We start from the raw sequence: 14,779 nt of genomic DNA, 5'->3' as shown, positions 1-14,779 counted from the left end.
GAGACACTGCATGGAAAAAGTTGTTAGTCTAGTCCTCAGCTGTCACAACAACGTGTGACCCTGTTTGGATGGATGCAGCTCTGTACCATCAGAGCAGTGCAGTGTTCATGTGAAGGGCAATCTGTGCTAAAGGGGCATGTACAAAGCCAGCTTGTCTGGCTATATGGCAAGGACTGAAAATGGTACAAGGAAAAAATCTTTCTTGTATCCTCTAGTATAATGGACTGACACTAGTATTTGTAGGATGTTATCTTGCTCCATTTATGGAAATTGAGGTTTGTTATTTTAAAAACCTTGCAGCAAGCTTATTGGGATTCTATGAATCATAAAGCTGTGAAACACCAAAACATATTGGAAGGTACAGTACTTTATGCTTCTGTACAAATAGACTTAGATTGCTTTGGCTTGAACTTCTCCAACAAACAGTTTGAAGGGGGAAAAAAACCCCCCCACTGTTACTCTTAGGTTCCCCTGAAAGTCTCATGCTGACTGTGACTGCTTGGCTCTTTTATGATAGTACTTGGAGAAAGAACAATTAACTACAAAATGCCTTGAGGTCTTCAGTCTTAACTTTCATCCTTCAGTATCTGTTGTGTTAGAATAGAATCCTCAACAAATTCTCACTTTGTAATATTAAACAAAAATGCAAACCCTGAGTAGCCTCAGCTTCTGTAACAATACAGAAGCTGTCCTGTTTTATCCTCTTCTTGCCTCACCTGCAGTCAGTGGACATAAGACATGAGACTGATTGAGTTTTTAAAGTTGCTGGAGGGCATTTGTGATAGATTCATATTGCACCAAAATGCTATGAATGTTTTATAAACCATTTATTTTTCCCTTTGCCCTTAAAATTTGAAAGGATTTTTCCTGGAAAGGTATTTCTTTTTTATCTCTTCAACTTCATCCTTTTTTTCTGAATTTGTAAGTTATTTTGAGATGCTACATTTTTTTAGTGACGGTCCTACAGCTATATGCCAGGAAGGGAACAATGGCAATAAAGTATCGTTATTAGAGACTTGTGGTAAAAAACCTACTGAGTCTGGGGAGGAGGGTAGTAAAGCTTAGAGTAGTACAAGACAGCAAAATAATACCACCGTTAAGAGATGGAGGTTGACATGGTTTTTGGAAGAGAGGGGTGTACAGCAGTAAAGAGCTGAGAATGTAAATAGCTGTAGCATGCAGTAACAGAGAGGTGTAAATAGCACCGGTTGACAGGGGCTCATTGCAGTAACAGAGAGGCGTAAATAGCACAGGTTGACAGGGACTCATTGCTGTTGTTGAAGGAAGGAGCTAAAATCATTGATCCACAGATCCATCTAGCATGGCTTTTTTCTGTGGCATTGTGCATCTCTGTTACCAGCTTTACACCTCACCTGGAGATGTTTTCCAGCTGGAACACTGGCAGTGTGATGGGGATCCTTGTGGGTGCTCAGCACTCTGCACTCACCTGGTGTTGGGTTTGCGTGCTAGCCCAAAGAGAGCCCGGACGTCTAGCCACAGACCGACTGCACTACGGCAGGCACACACACAAAGAAGCAGGCACACGGGTGTGCTCCTCACCCGAGGGAGCTTCCCCTTGAACTGAATGTGAGCGCACGCAGGCAGAGGTGAAGAAGTATAAAAAGAGGGGACTCTCCGTATGGATTGCACGCTGAGATTTATCCAAGTGAAGGGACAGGGACGAAGAGCCAAATTTTTGACAGGGTCCAGAGATTTTATATTGGGGATAGGGAAGGCAGGGAAAAGGATTACAGCCAATGGGATATTTGACAGGAGGTGGGGTTGAGGGTAAGGGAACCAATGGGAGCCGTACATAGGAGGGACTTAGGGAAGAAACCAATGGAATGTTGAGTAGGACAGAACCTTCTAGAACTATTACATTTAACTAAGGGAAATGAATATTAAAAAACTTATGCCTAAAACAGGGAGGGAAGCATGAACCAATCATATAAAAGTATGCAAATAACTGAAGAGAGAGATTGTGGGTTCTCACCCTAACTGCAGTGGGTGGCTGAACCTCAGGGCCTGAGCGTCACAGACTGCTGGTGTTGTGTTTAGGAGTCAGGGTGGCTGCAGTTGCTTGCACCGCTGCGACCTGGGGATGTAGGTGAGGAACAGATGGAAGCACTTCGTTTGGCAAGCACTTAGGGACGTGGATGAGGTACACATGAGTTTGGTGTAGCTGCACAGTTGACAGGATGGGCTGTATGGTCCACATTCTTGTGTATGCCTCTGTGTCCCATGAGCTGCAGCTAAGGAACAAGCTTTTTGGAGGTTTGTACTACCTTCTGCATGAGCTTGGAAAGCAAAGGCACAACAATTTCTTTTTATTCCCTGCATGCTTACATTTTCCCTTTGTGCAGGGTCAGACTTCAGTGATTTGGGGAAATTCTGGCACAGCTCTGAGGGAGGATATTAAAGGAATCATCTGGATACGGTCCTGAGCAGCTGGCTTTGGGTGCCCCTGCTTGGGCAGGACCAGATTGACCTCCAGCAGTCCCTTCCAGCCCCTGCCATTCCATCAATCTGTGGAGTATCTGACCTGGAGAGGGGTGAAAGGGCAAATGTTACCAATGTTGGCTGATTCAGGTCTCTGAGCTTCCAGGATTTTAAGAAGAGCTTTTAAATGATTTTATAGCACTAGCATGAAATTCAAGGCAATGGATGACTACCCTTCATGTGTTTTCATGATTTCTTTGTGCAAACTACAATGCTATAATGTCATTAAATGTGGCAAAGAGGTGATATGATCTGCAGGGGGTTTTTCTGTGTTACGTTTTGCATTTATATTGCAAAAATATCTGGCAGTTTGACTGCTTGCTTTACTTAATTCCTAATTAAAAGTAATTAGGAAATGTGTCATAGCAGCTTTAAAAATAATAGTAAAAGTAGCAAGTACAGCAGCAGTTTGTTTCCTTCCTGTATCTCTTATACGGCTGTGCATTATTGTTGACATGGAGGCAGAGTCTGATTTACGCTTCTGAGTTAGAAAAGCTTTCCTTTACATCATAAAGCTGTTGCTGCTATTGCAAACACTAATTCCAGGTGTCTTTTACCAAGCTTATTTTCCCACCAGTATATCTTTACCTGGTGAATTGATGAGAATTAAATTTCGGTTTTCAGATAAGGTCATGCCATTATCTGTGTCATGGGATTGTAGTGCTTTCAAAACTATTCTTAGGATTTTGTAGGCTACACAGACAACTTGATGTGTACTTGTAGATCATTTGGGGTTTGTTAAGAGCTCCATGAAAACCTCAGTGGTGTAGGTTTTCATGTTTTGTTTCCCAAATGTACTGGTATTGGCACCCTAGCAGAAAAAGATGTGGACAATATGTTTGGCTAGGATGCCATAACCTTACTCTGAATTTTTGTTGTAATCGCTAGATTTTGCTTAGCAGGCTGTAGCTTCCTGAGAGCTCAGCGGGGCTGCTTAGGGCAATGTGACTCGGTCGCATCACACGGTCCATTTCGGACGATCCCGTGATCTTGCTCCATCCTGCTATCAGCATTACAACCAGCGATGGCAGAGGAGGTGAGAAGGGTCTCTCATAGGGGTTTGAGAGGACTTTAATCACATCTTGTCCCCTTGATCCCTAGAGGCAGAGAGACCTCGTGGTCTGGGTGTTAGGGGGGTTTTGTTAGGGGCTCAGGGGCAGTCCCTGGGCGGCATTGGGGTACAGGAACCAATAAAGAGAGCCTGAGAGAGTGGCCAAGGCTAAGGGCAGGGGAGAGCAGGAGGGGGAACATGGCATCACAAAAGCAGTGGGTTAACAGACTACCACAAATTTTAACTGTCCCTTTCAGTAACTTCCTCGAATATTGAACTGTTATCCTGTGTAGCTTCTGACACCCAAGAATGGAAATGAGACCTGGCTAACAGGGTGGTAGTTCTTGTCCTGGACAAGAGCATTTGCTCTAATTGACCAGACAGTAAGAGGATGTACTGTAGAAAGTGTTCTGACCACATGACTATAATAAGAACATCAGAACAAGCCCACATGACTTTGTGTGTAAAACCAGTGATGGAGCCCTGTTTTCCTGGGGTTGGCTGAATGTGTGCCTGAAGATAGGAATTCCTTGTTCTCCTTTGCTTGCATGAATAGCTTCAAGTGTGGTGCTCAATTGCTGGCTGGGGTTAAACCACAGGTACTGAATGTTCCTACTTAACCCAAGCAGGCTCTTTCCCTTGCTGGTCATGCTGTAAGTGATGACAAACACATCACCTGAAGTGTTCTGGCACTAATCCTGCTAGAGGAAGAATCTGGTCTGCATGGGCTGTTGGCTTATTTGTCTGTCTACAGTTGTGTTGTGTTGAACTGGGAGAGAGGAGCAGCCCAGGAAGATTGGGGTGTTTGTAGAGTGCAGCAAAGAAAGCCTTAGCCAAGGTCCTTGAAGCCTGCAGTGAGGGGCCAGGAGAATGGAGTGAGGCCTTGGGAGAACAGGAGAGACCTCCAGGACCAGAAAGGGCATGATAATGTTTGCTGCAGCTTACATCTTTGACTATGGCAGAAACAGGTGAAAAATTGGAGCTTGTCTGACTGTGTGAATGACATGGAATATCCTTGAGGGTGCCAGTGAATCCCACTTTTTCACCAGATTATTTCTACCTGTTCTTTCCACAGGCACATTATGGATTTTCAACCTCCATGTCCCTGTCTCTGTGTAACTCTCCTTAAAGCTTTCTGCTGTCTATTCAGTAATTTGGGTTTTTTTTGTGAGGTAGAAAGCTTGCTGTTGGCTTCAGCTCTTCATTTCTTCCGCTCCGACCATACTGGAGCTCATAGATGTTACAGGAAATTTAGGGCCATTTAGATAATTAACTAAAGAAGAGTTTTGTTTGTAATGGTGATGGTTTTGTTAGAAATCCCAAGAAGGAATGAGGAACTAATTAATAACGATTTAGTAGGTTGTTTGTATTTTCTTGTTGCTGTTTTGGTTGGGATTTTGCATAACATACTTTTAAGATGTACATGAAACAATAGTTATGTCATACATGTTGAGGCTTTACTGATGTCTTTCCCCCCCAGTTTATAAATGTAATCCATATGTGTGTTCATCTTACCAAATACTCGAGGACTGTAGCTGTGGTGTAGTTACACTGCAATTGTTCTAGTTCCAGTACAGTTTTATTTCATCGCTCTGAAGTTTGGTAAATGGATGAATAGTCCATAAGGGCCTTTCTGTTTTATATGCATTACATTATAAATTGGACTAAAGATTTACTTGAATGTGAAATCCAGTAAGCAGAAGGTTAATGACATAAGCTTCAGTTTTATGTTGTAATTTTAGTATGCAACTAATTTGATTGATAATTATGGGTGTTATATTTAGACACGGGGGCTTTCTATGTTGAACACCTTTTGAGATCAAGTCCTTAGACTGTGTAAGTCCCTGGAGAGTTTTCTTTATGCCTGCATCCTCTGGGAAGCTGTACCGTAGCTGTGGGAGTGTGATGTGTGCTGCATGGCTTATCCCAGTTTGATCAGCAAACTCAGCTATCCCCAGTGGGAAGAAGCTTTATCCCAATGTAGTTGGTACTATTGGTGTGCTGTGATGGAGCATTTACACAGCCTAAGAAAAGGTTTACATCTCTAAAAAACTTTGCTGCATGAAGAGGCTTGGAACACAAAGGTAAATATGTTTATAGTTAACTGTAGGTAGCTGAGCTCCAGTTCTGGATGGAGCACTGTTGAAGATATGACTTCCACTGTGTTTTGTTTTGTTATTTCATACTCAAAACCATTGTAAGCAGAACTCAATGGGGTTTTTTTATTTCTTCTTGCATGTATTGGTAAGTCTTGAGGATTATTTTAGCCTTCCATTTTAAGAATATGCTTATCTTGAAATCAGAATTTTATTTGAGAATGCATTGCTCAAGGCTCGATAAACTTGGGTGAAGTGTTCTGTGTTTTCTGAGAAGAATCTAATTGTCCCCCATATAAACAAACTCTGGCTACAAAGGAAGCAATTGTTAAGTTAGAACATTCAAACTGCAGCTAAAATTATTTAATGTATTTGCCCAGTGCTATGATTTGCTGGGTCCTAGGTGAGATCCTGGATAATGGGTGTATAGCTATACAAAAAATACAGTTTGAGGAACAGTGGTTTTTTGGTTGAGTCAAAAAAATGCACTTTCAGTTCTTGAAATAAACTAGGAGATTTGTGCAATCCACCCCCATACTTTTGAATATCCTGTCCAAAACCTTTTGTGGGTCGCTTACAGATACTGTTTCCAGCAAGGCAGAAACAGAAGTGTTTATTTGTTCTCTGTACTTGAGTTTCAGTAGTGCAAAATAGAGAAAGTGAGAGTAACAAAAATTATGATTCCATGCACATCAAACACCTGCAATCCAACCTGCAAAAAAAGCCCAATATATTTTGGGTTCTGCTGTCTGCTTCACTTGTCAGGTCAGGTGAGTAAGTTCGGGAAGGAAAGAGCTGTTGGATGGATTTAAGAATCAGTCTTTTTAAGTGTTTGGCCTATTCTGTTGTCTGTCTCCAAATAATAAATAGACTATCCACCTAAATGTAAATATTGAATATTTATCTGTGTTTTCAGTTCTTTTGTGCTTTTTGTGACATTTCAAACTAAAATAATGGGAATGCATGTTCTGCAGAAGGGTTACAAATGCATTCAGAAATGTGCATGTAGTCCCTATAGAAAACCAAAACAGAGATGTGTACAGGGGTAGGAGGAGCTTTAGAGGACTGTGTGTGTGTGTGTGTTTGGTTTTGTTCCTGAAAAGTGCATTGTGCCTCTCAGCAGGGCTGGGCTATGTTGGAAGGTATGCTTTTGAGTGAAATGACACAATTTGTTTTAATAAAATACAAAAAACTTATCCAGTGTAATAATAACATTTCTGTGTACCACTGGCAGCCACTGCCCTGGCACCAGGAGATAAAGCCATGCAGAATTTTGTTTAATTTCTTGCTTGGTGTATCAGATCAATAATGTTTGTAGAATTGCTGGCTTGCCCCCTTGCCCACAGTTCTGTTTGTTCTTGAGGGATTGCTTTACCTGTATGCTCTTAATTTAGTCACAAGTTCCTTGGCCAGTAGCTTCTGATAATCATGTAGAAGTTAAATCTTCCCTTAATTGTTGGTATCAAGAAGGCCTTTGCTAGATTTGAAGGTGAGGTAGTATAACTCTTCGTTCACAGGTTTTTTTGGAGTTTCGAGTTGCCTCATAATCTCAGCACAAGTAAACCCATCTATAACTTACCAAACTTATTACCAAACGTAGTCAATTACATTCACTGTTAAATGAAGTGCCTTGAGTGAGATCCCTCCTTCCTGCTTTAAATTGTGGGAAAGGAGAAAGAAACAGAATCTTAGTAAGTTCTTTAAGTACTAGCTCTGCCAAAATAGGAGTTGCAAATAAGACTTTGAAATTTCAGTCTTGTACCATAATTTGTCTTAACTGTTTTCACCACTGCATTTAGTATTTTAGGGATTGCTGAGTTCTTATATTGCATCATTGTTTCTCGTTGGATTTTTGAATCTGTCTGAAGCAATAGATGTGCTAATCTTGAACATAATGTGAAACTTCATGGTCACGTACCACCTGTACACTTACCTCCTCATAAATATCACTACTAGATAATGCTGCTGAGATAGCATTTTCCAGGATATTGTGAGGAGAGGAGTGGGCTTTGGATGGAAATTCTCCTATGATCAGAAATAGATGAAAGTTTCTTGTGGAGGTGGAATCTTGCTTTGTCTTGGTATGTCACTTTTGATATAATGATTAAACAATCTCCCTTTACTCTGCTTCCACTTTCAGCTGTTTTCAGTGGGGGCTAGATTTCACCTTTTGAATTTACAAAACAATTAAAGTTGGTTTTATTAACAAATTCAGCCAGGAATTTATTTACTCTTGCAATGCACTTAGCCCTTGTGTAGAATGTGTCTGTATTGACTAGAGCTGTTATCAACATGACCTCACTTTTATTTATTTATATTGACTGAAATGCATTTTATGATTAAATATGTTGTATACAAGATACTCAGCTTTCAAAGCTTTTAAATTATTATGGGTTCTTTATATCTGTGTTATTGTAATTGCTTTATAGGTCAGATGCCAAAGCAACAGTGTCACATATCCTTGCACCTTTTTACCATTATAGTGGGGTTTTTTTGCTTCCAAGTTTGTTTTTTGAGTTAGTAGTAAATAGATACACTTTTTTGCAGAGCTTGGGTATATCTGGATATTTAAGCTCTCCCACTGTGTTAAGAGAAATACAAGGCACAGCTTGACAGAAATAAGTTCCTCACAATTTTGTGTTAAAATAACACAAATAGCAGACTGCCAGCATGTTTCTGTGGTTTTTTTAGAAGGACCCTTGTGTCCTAGTAGTGACCTAGGAAATCCTGTAATGATGTTGTTGCATTCTGTTTATGTTTCTATTAACTTTCTTAGGTTACCCTGGGGAAGTGAGTCACTCTTGCCCCAGATGGAATTGATGTCAGTATTTATCATACAATGATTCTGTAACTGCATTTCAGAACAAGAGTAGTTCAGGTTGGAAGGGACCTTAGAATGTCTACAGCCTTTTGCTCACAGCTGTTTGTTTCAATGCTCAAACTGAACTCTGGCCTTTCTCTAAACTTTGACCAATCAAGTGTTGAAAACCCTAATTTTAAAAAATTTGTTCTTAAAGGTGCAAACCCTGCACAAACTCTCTGGATGGCTTGTTCCACAGCTTGACTGGCATTGGTGTGAAATTGCTCGTGTGCATCTGTGCTGTGTCTCATCAGCTCCTCCCTCAGTGTCCGACTGCTGTCAGAATACCCTTCCACCATGCATAGCTGTGAAGAGCCTGTCTCTGCCATTTTGGTCATCTCCTGTGTGTTGAAGGGCTATCTTAGGGCCCTCTGAAGCCACCTTTTCCCCAGGCTGAAAAAGCTCAATGCTCTCTCCCTCCTTGCAGAGTAAGAGCTCTAGGCCATACCTGTCTTGGTGGCCTTCTGCTGAACGTGCCTTGAGGAGATTGACAGCTGGACTGTCAGTCTCCCAGAATCAGACTCAATCTTTCTACCTTTCTCGACTATGGATTATGACTAGTGTAGCTTTTATGTCCACCTCAACATCAGCTACAGTGCCTTACTGTTGTATCAGAGAGCCCAAAACTGGACATGTGGACACAGTTTTCTAGGTGTGATACAGCAAGTGTCACCTCTTATTCTGCTCAGCTATGGCCGTGCCCTTTGAGCCTGCTGTGCTGTCAGCTTTCATTGGGGAATGCTGCTGACACAGGGCAGGGTGTCAGGTCCTTTTCCAGCAGAGCTGCCCCCCAGCCAGCCACTTTCCAGACTGTGTCATGATGAGTAAGTTACTCCACCCCAGCTGCAAGACTGGTATTTAGACGTTCAGGTGATCATTTTTGAAAGAAGGAAGAAAAACCTCAGCTTCTCTTCGATCAAAACCGGCTGGACATGAGTTTTCTTCCTTACAGTCCCAAGCAGTGCAATTTCTTTTATGATGTAGCATGAGGTGTTTGGTTTACTAGCAACTCAGAAAAAATCCACCTTCTAAAAGCTCAGAAACCAGTTTTCTGTGTTCTGTTGTGTTATCCGTGTACATACCTCGATAACTTTGTTCAGGTATGCTGAGAAACTGGTCACGTTACATAACTTAATTGGGATCAGTGTAAGATGCATGGGATAGTGTTATTTTTAAACAAAGACATGAATTCTGATCTTGAGAAATGACACTCAAATGACACACTGATGTACTGTTCACCTTGAATGTGACCATTCCGTTTTACTTCTTTTAGCAATAAAATATGGAGCTACAAAGTTTTACCTTCCTGTAGCAAAACTCTGGCCAAGTTCTAAATGGTGTTGTCCTGGGGTGAGCTCTTTCAGTTTTACTGTAGTAGCTTACGCTAGGGCAGAACTGACCCTTCTGTTCCTGGAGGTAAATTTCCCGAGCATATTTGAGAAATATTTGACCGAACTTGGCTCTGCTGTTACTGTGTCAAGTTGGTGTATTTGCCCACCTAATTTTGTTGGAAATTAATCTGCTGGATGTGTAAATGAATATAATGCTGGTTGGCCAGCTTCTGTTCATCTGAAAAGAAAGATAATCACCAAACAGAACTCAAGCTATTAATTAAGATACATTTCTTGTTTTGGTTAGAGGGGCTAACAGTTTTTGGTATTCAGAATATCCTTATATTTAATTTCTAAGAAATGTCTAGTTTTCTTCTGCTGTAGTCACTGCCATAACAGACCTTTGCCATTGCTTCTTTCCTTGTTTTTTTAATTGAAAGCCTGTAAAATTATTCTCTTGTAATGTTAATCCAACCCTGCATATGCAGTTTTTACTCTTGGGTTGTCTCCTTTTCCTGACCTTGGGCTGGATGATTCATCCTCCTCTAAAGGGACCGTCTCACTGAACACTGCTTCCCTGCCTCGTATGACAGGATGCATGTCTGTTGTCTCCAAGTTGTTACTTCTGCAATAAAGGAGTACCTGTGCCACAGTCTTAAGCTAACTGCATGAACAGTGTCCAGGTGTGGGCTTGTGGGCCTGTTGTGGTCTTGGTGTTTCATTTTTCTGCCCCCCACACGCCCTGTTTTAGCCCATTATGCACAGGAATATGTCCCTGAAAGCTGCATGTCCTGTGCATGCCTCAGATTTCATTTTCACTTACCTGTATTTTTATGTCACAACCAGCTGTTCAGAAGTTAGGCAGAAGGTTGGATCATCTTATTGTCATCATTTTGCTCTGTCCTCAAGCTTCTCTCAACTTGTGTAATCACTGCTCTGTTAAAGACTGGTTTTCATTTGATAGAATGTATAGAGTATGATGTATTTAATGAAGACATATGGATATTACTGCTGCGCAGTTAATAATAGCAGATGCTGTCCTCGTCTAAGTTCTGCTCACAAGTCCAAGGATTTATTTGAAAACTGTCAATTTAGCTCCTAGTGAAATGCCCCAGCAGTGAGCAGGAGTAGTAGCAGCTTTCTGGTAACCTGAACTGTGAGATTTGTATGCAGAAATACAAATGGGGAAAAAGTAATATTGGAATTTGAACAGCCTAATATGCTGTAATAAAGTAGAAGAAGGCTATATTTAATTAGCCAGTAACAAATGTTAACCTTGTTTTAGATGAGGAAGCAGTGATGAAACGGAGACTTCTGATGAGTTTTGCTCTCATTGTTTCTTGAGGCCAATTCAGATGATAAATCTACACCGTGGAATTACAGAGTGAGGTAGAAAAGCTAATAAACTTCATGAAGGCTAAGAAAGTGGTGGTTTCAACTTGGTTGCTTGTTGGTGGGACTGAGTGTGTCCTGATAGGAAATTTTCTTTTCCTTTTTTGATTTTTTTTTTTCCTTCTTTTTACAGAAGAAGAGGGTTTTAAGTCTCCATTTTACTTATGTGATAATGTATGTCTTCAAGTTTCTTAGGCCAGATTGAGAGTACGCAATCTGAACCGTGCATTCTGTGGATCGTGGCTTTGGGGCAGTTCAGATAGAGCAAAGCTCACAGTAGATCTGTGCTCAAACCTCAGCAGCTTTGCTTGGCTCATAAGTCTCGTACTTTGACTTGGTTTCCTGGCAGGACAAAGACGTGATCTATAGTGTGCTCTGCAACTTAGGTATGACAGGATTTTGTTTTCCTTACTATCAATGTGAATTGTTCTGTGGTATGTTTTTCTGTGAGTTGTTTCCACGCTTGGGGAAGCCATGTTTATCCAAAGTGGAATTAAGTCTTTTCTTAGTAGGCTATTAAGCATTAGAGCAATTTGCCAGGGGAACCATTAGGAACAGTGTCACCTTTAATAATTAATTCAGGATTAGCTGTCTTTGTGTGGGATGGAACTGATTTTACTTGTAGCTGTAAATTTCCTGAGGGAAGCCTAAGGTAAATGCTCTGGTTTGTGTTATTGGGGTGCTTAGAGGTGATGGTTTGCAGCCCTTGTACAACCTCAGCCCATCAGATGTGCCAGTGCAGTCTCTGTGCTGTTAGAGAAGGGTGCCTGCCTGCCTGCCTGGGCTGTAGTTACTGCAGGCTTTGGGACTTTATTTCCAGAAATATCTGGAGTCACCAGGATTTTTAAATGCACCCATCTGATAAAGTTGGCTACATTCTGTAGCAGTTTTGGTGATCTTCCCAAGCACTTCACCTCTTTATTGCATTTGGTGAGACAAAAGTTGGTTCTTTTTATCTTTGGCAAGATAACAGATGCTGGTCCTGATACTGAAACAGTTTTTTGCACAGTCTCATTGTTACTTTTGGCAGAGCCAACATGGTAACTGCCAAAACAAAGAAGAAAATGCAGTAAGAAAAAGACATGATTGTATTCAACCAGAAACAGTTTGACTTTCAGTTAATATCCAGTTAGAGGCTTAAACAGAAAAGTGAGAAATTACCTGTTTAGTATTTCAGTCTTGATGGACACATTTTAAAACCTAAACTAGTTTGTGTGATGAATCAAAACAGGGCCAATGTGACCTAAGAATTATTGAGATGAAATTTTGAGCCCCTGGCTTAGAAAATTCATCCTGTGAAATTGGATTAAGCGTGATAGGAATGAAAACAGTTAAAGCCTCAACTCCTGCAAATGTCTTACTTTTAAAAGTGTTGGGGAAGCTGTTGTAGAGCCAAACAGAAATGGGCTTTTATATATTGTGCTGCATCTGGGAAGTTAATGTATCTTGGGTATTGCTATTGAAATAGAGAAACTGGAGGTGATACTGTATGTGCAACTGTACAGGGATTGGCACTGAACTGACTTTTTGGATGTGCTATGCATCTTCACAAAATATATGATTTGGACAGAGATTATGTGCTGATTGCTTGAAACATGTTTTCCAACATTTTCAAATGTTTACAGTTAGAATTGGAAAAATTATTAATTACAGTTTGTATCCCCACTTTTCTAAAAATGTCCCCCAGTACGTAGGTGGGTGCCTGTTTGATGCTTTTTGCTCCTGGTAGTGTTAGAGCTTCTGCTCTTTTCCTGTACTATAACAAATGTTAGCAAGTCAGGAGCCCAGCTGACCAAAATGGGGAAGGCAGAATTCTCGCTGTTACTGTACCAGCATATCTGGTTCTAATGAAGTATTTTGCAAAGTCTTTTTATGGCTCTTTCCAGGACCAATGTGCAATTTGAACTGCTTCTTCCTTTTTCAGAAAGCAAAAGACAACTTGTAATATATTTTATTTGGGATGTGGGTTTGATTCTTATTTTCCTGCTGTTTTTCCCGTGCTTTTTAATTCTGTCCCATGCTCAGCAACAAGGATATGTTGTTTTTATTCTTTGTTTTGTTTTACATGGTGTTTTGTTGTCTTAGTCATTCTCCCTTTGATAAACAAGCAGTATTCAGAAGGGAGAAAATAGTGTTCAGCTTCTACCTGGTATATGTGTTAGTTTAATATTAAAATATTTATGTATATGACATCAATAAACTTCCATATTAGGAAAAAAACTCTCTAGCTAATTGACCGAAAAAGTATCTATAGAAAGAATCACTTCAGGATCTAGTGTTTGCATCTTCAGTTAGTCTTTTCTGAAAGAAATTAAATCTACCCTCTTCATGTGGGTATAATTTCTGGTTTTAGTCTGAACTGATCTAACACTATCAGTCTGCTGCTTTTATCTAGATGTATGTCCCATGCCTCTAATCCTAAAAGACATGCCTGTTGTCCTGGCAGCACCTCCCACTTTAACATGGCAGAGGCTGATATTCTCTCTTTCAGTGGAGATACTCCATAATAAGCTCTTGATGTTAAAGAGCTAGTACTCAGAACTGATGTTTGCTGTTCTGGTAAGTGTGTGCCTGAAGTGTATGTGAGTAAAAACCTCCTGGTATTTGATATCTTGCAAACTGGAAGAGTATGAGCTCTCCAACTAAAAATAAAATGTTGGGATTTTGCTGTCCTATTCCATCAGCTTCTTAATTTATGAAGCTAAAAATGGAAGTTGGCCTAAGCAACATCTGACTGATATTTCTGCTTGAGAAGGCAACCAAAAGCTGAGCAAAGCTTTTGTTTGGAGAACAGGAATGCTGCTTTGCTATGTTAAGTGAAACATAAGATTTGATTTCTGAAGAAATAATTGTTTCGTTGGTTTTGTCTATTTTTGGTACAGGTTATTAATGCTGCTTTAGCTCTTGCTGCCAGACCCAAAAGTCAAGTTGTGAAAAACAACATGGAGATGTATAGGAGTACATGGGAGAATCACATCCGTGTTCTTACTGAAGCTGTGGATGATATAACAAGTATTGATGATTTCCTTGCTGTATCAGGTATGATAGTTTTCAAAATCCAATTGTTCTTTTATATACTTTGAAAACTTGTTATCACTTTTCAATAGGAAACCAGTGAAAGGTAGGGCTGTAAAAGGATTTGTGAAACCATTGCTGCTATTTAAAATGTCCCCAGTCAGTGGATATTCTTGCTGTGCATGGTGTAGAGCTGGGCAGAAGTCACTGGGGCTGACCAGGTGGCTGTGACAGGGGTACATTTATCCGTCCTCCCAGCCTCATTTACCTCCGCAGTTTCAAATTCTCTCTGCAGCTGTGAGAAGTCTCCAAGGAAAGGAAGTTTCATATCCCTGTGCATATACCTTAAATAAGAGGTTCTTGTGATACCCTGTGTTCCAGTTGCTGTGGAATGCACATTAGAATTCTGGAATTTTCAGTCACAGATATTTGTCACAAAAATGGACTTACAGATTTCTTCGGTGAAGAGGCCTTGGGTAATAAGCTGTTTTTACTGAAGCAGTGAGTGTCTTAAGCATTTAAAAAGAAGACAGAA

At 40.5% G+C, this 14,779-nt stretch overlaps 1 protein-coding gene across 5 annotated transcripts in view; it reads left to right on the top strand.

Moving 5' to 3' along the window:
- The window catches only part of CTNNA3 (catenin alpha 3), a 438,358-nt gene that overhangs the window by 283,718 nt on the left and 139,861 nt on the right, over nucleotides 1-14,779 (top strand). For all 5 annotated transcript variants that reach the window (XR_004241502.1, XM_032115986.1, XM_032115987.1 and 2 more), the window contains one exon: nucleotides 14,112-14,268. Coding sequence is in view for 4 of the 5 variants with exons in the window: in XM_032115986.1 (XP_031971877.1) it covers nucleotides 14,112-14,268 (157 nt within the window). In the remaining variant the exon portion in view is untranslated. The remainder of the gene's footprint in view (nucleotides 1-14,111; nucleotides 14,269-14,779) is intronic.

The sequence above is a fragment of the Corvus moneduloides genome, chromosome 8 (genome assembly GCF_009650955.1).
Source record: "Corvus moneduloides isolate bCorMon1 chromosome 8, bCorMon1.pri, whole genome shotgun sequence".
NCBI lineage: Eukaryota > Metazoa > Chordata > Aves > Passeriformes > Corvidae > Corvus > Corvus moneduloides.
Note: the sequence above shows the minus strand (reverse complement) of the source record. Positions and strands in the feature narration are given on the sequence as shown.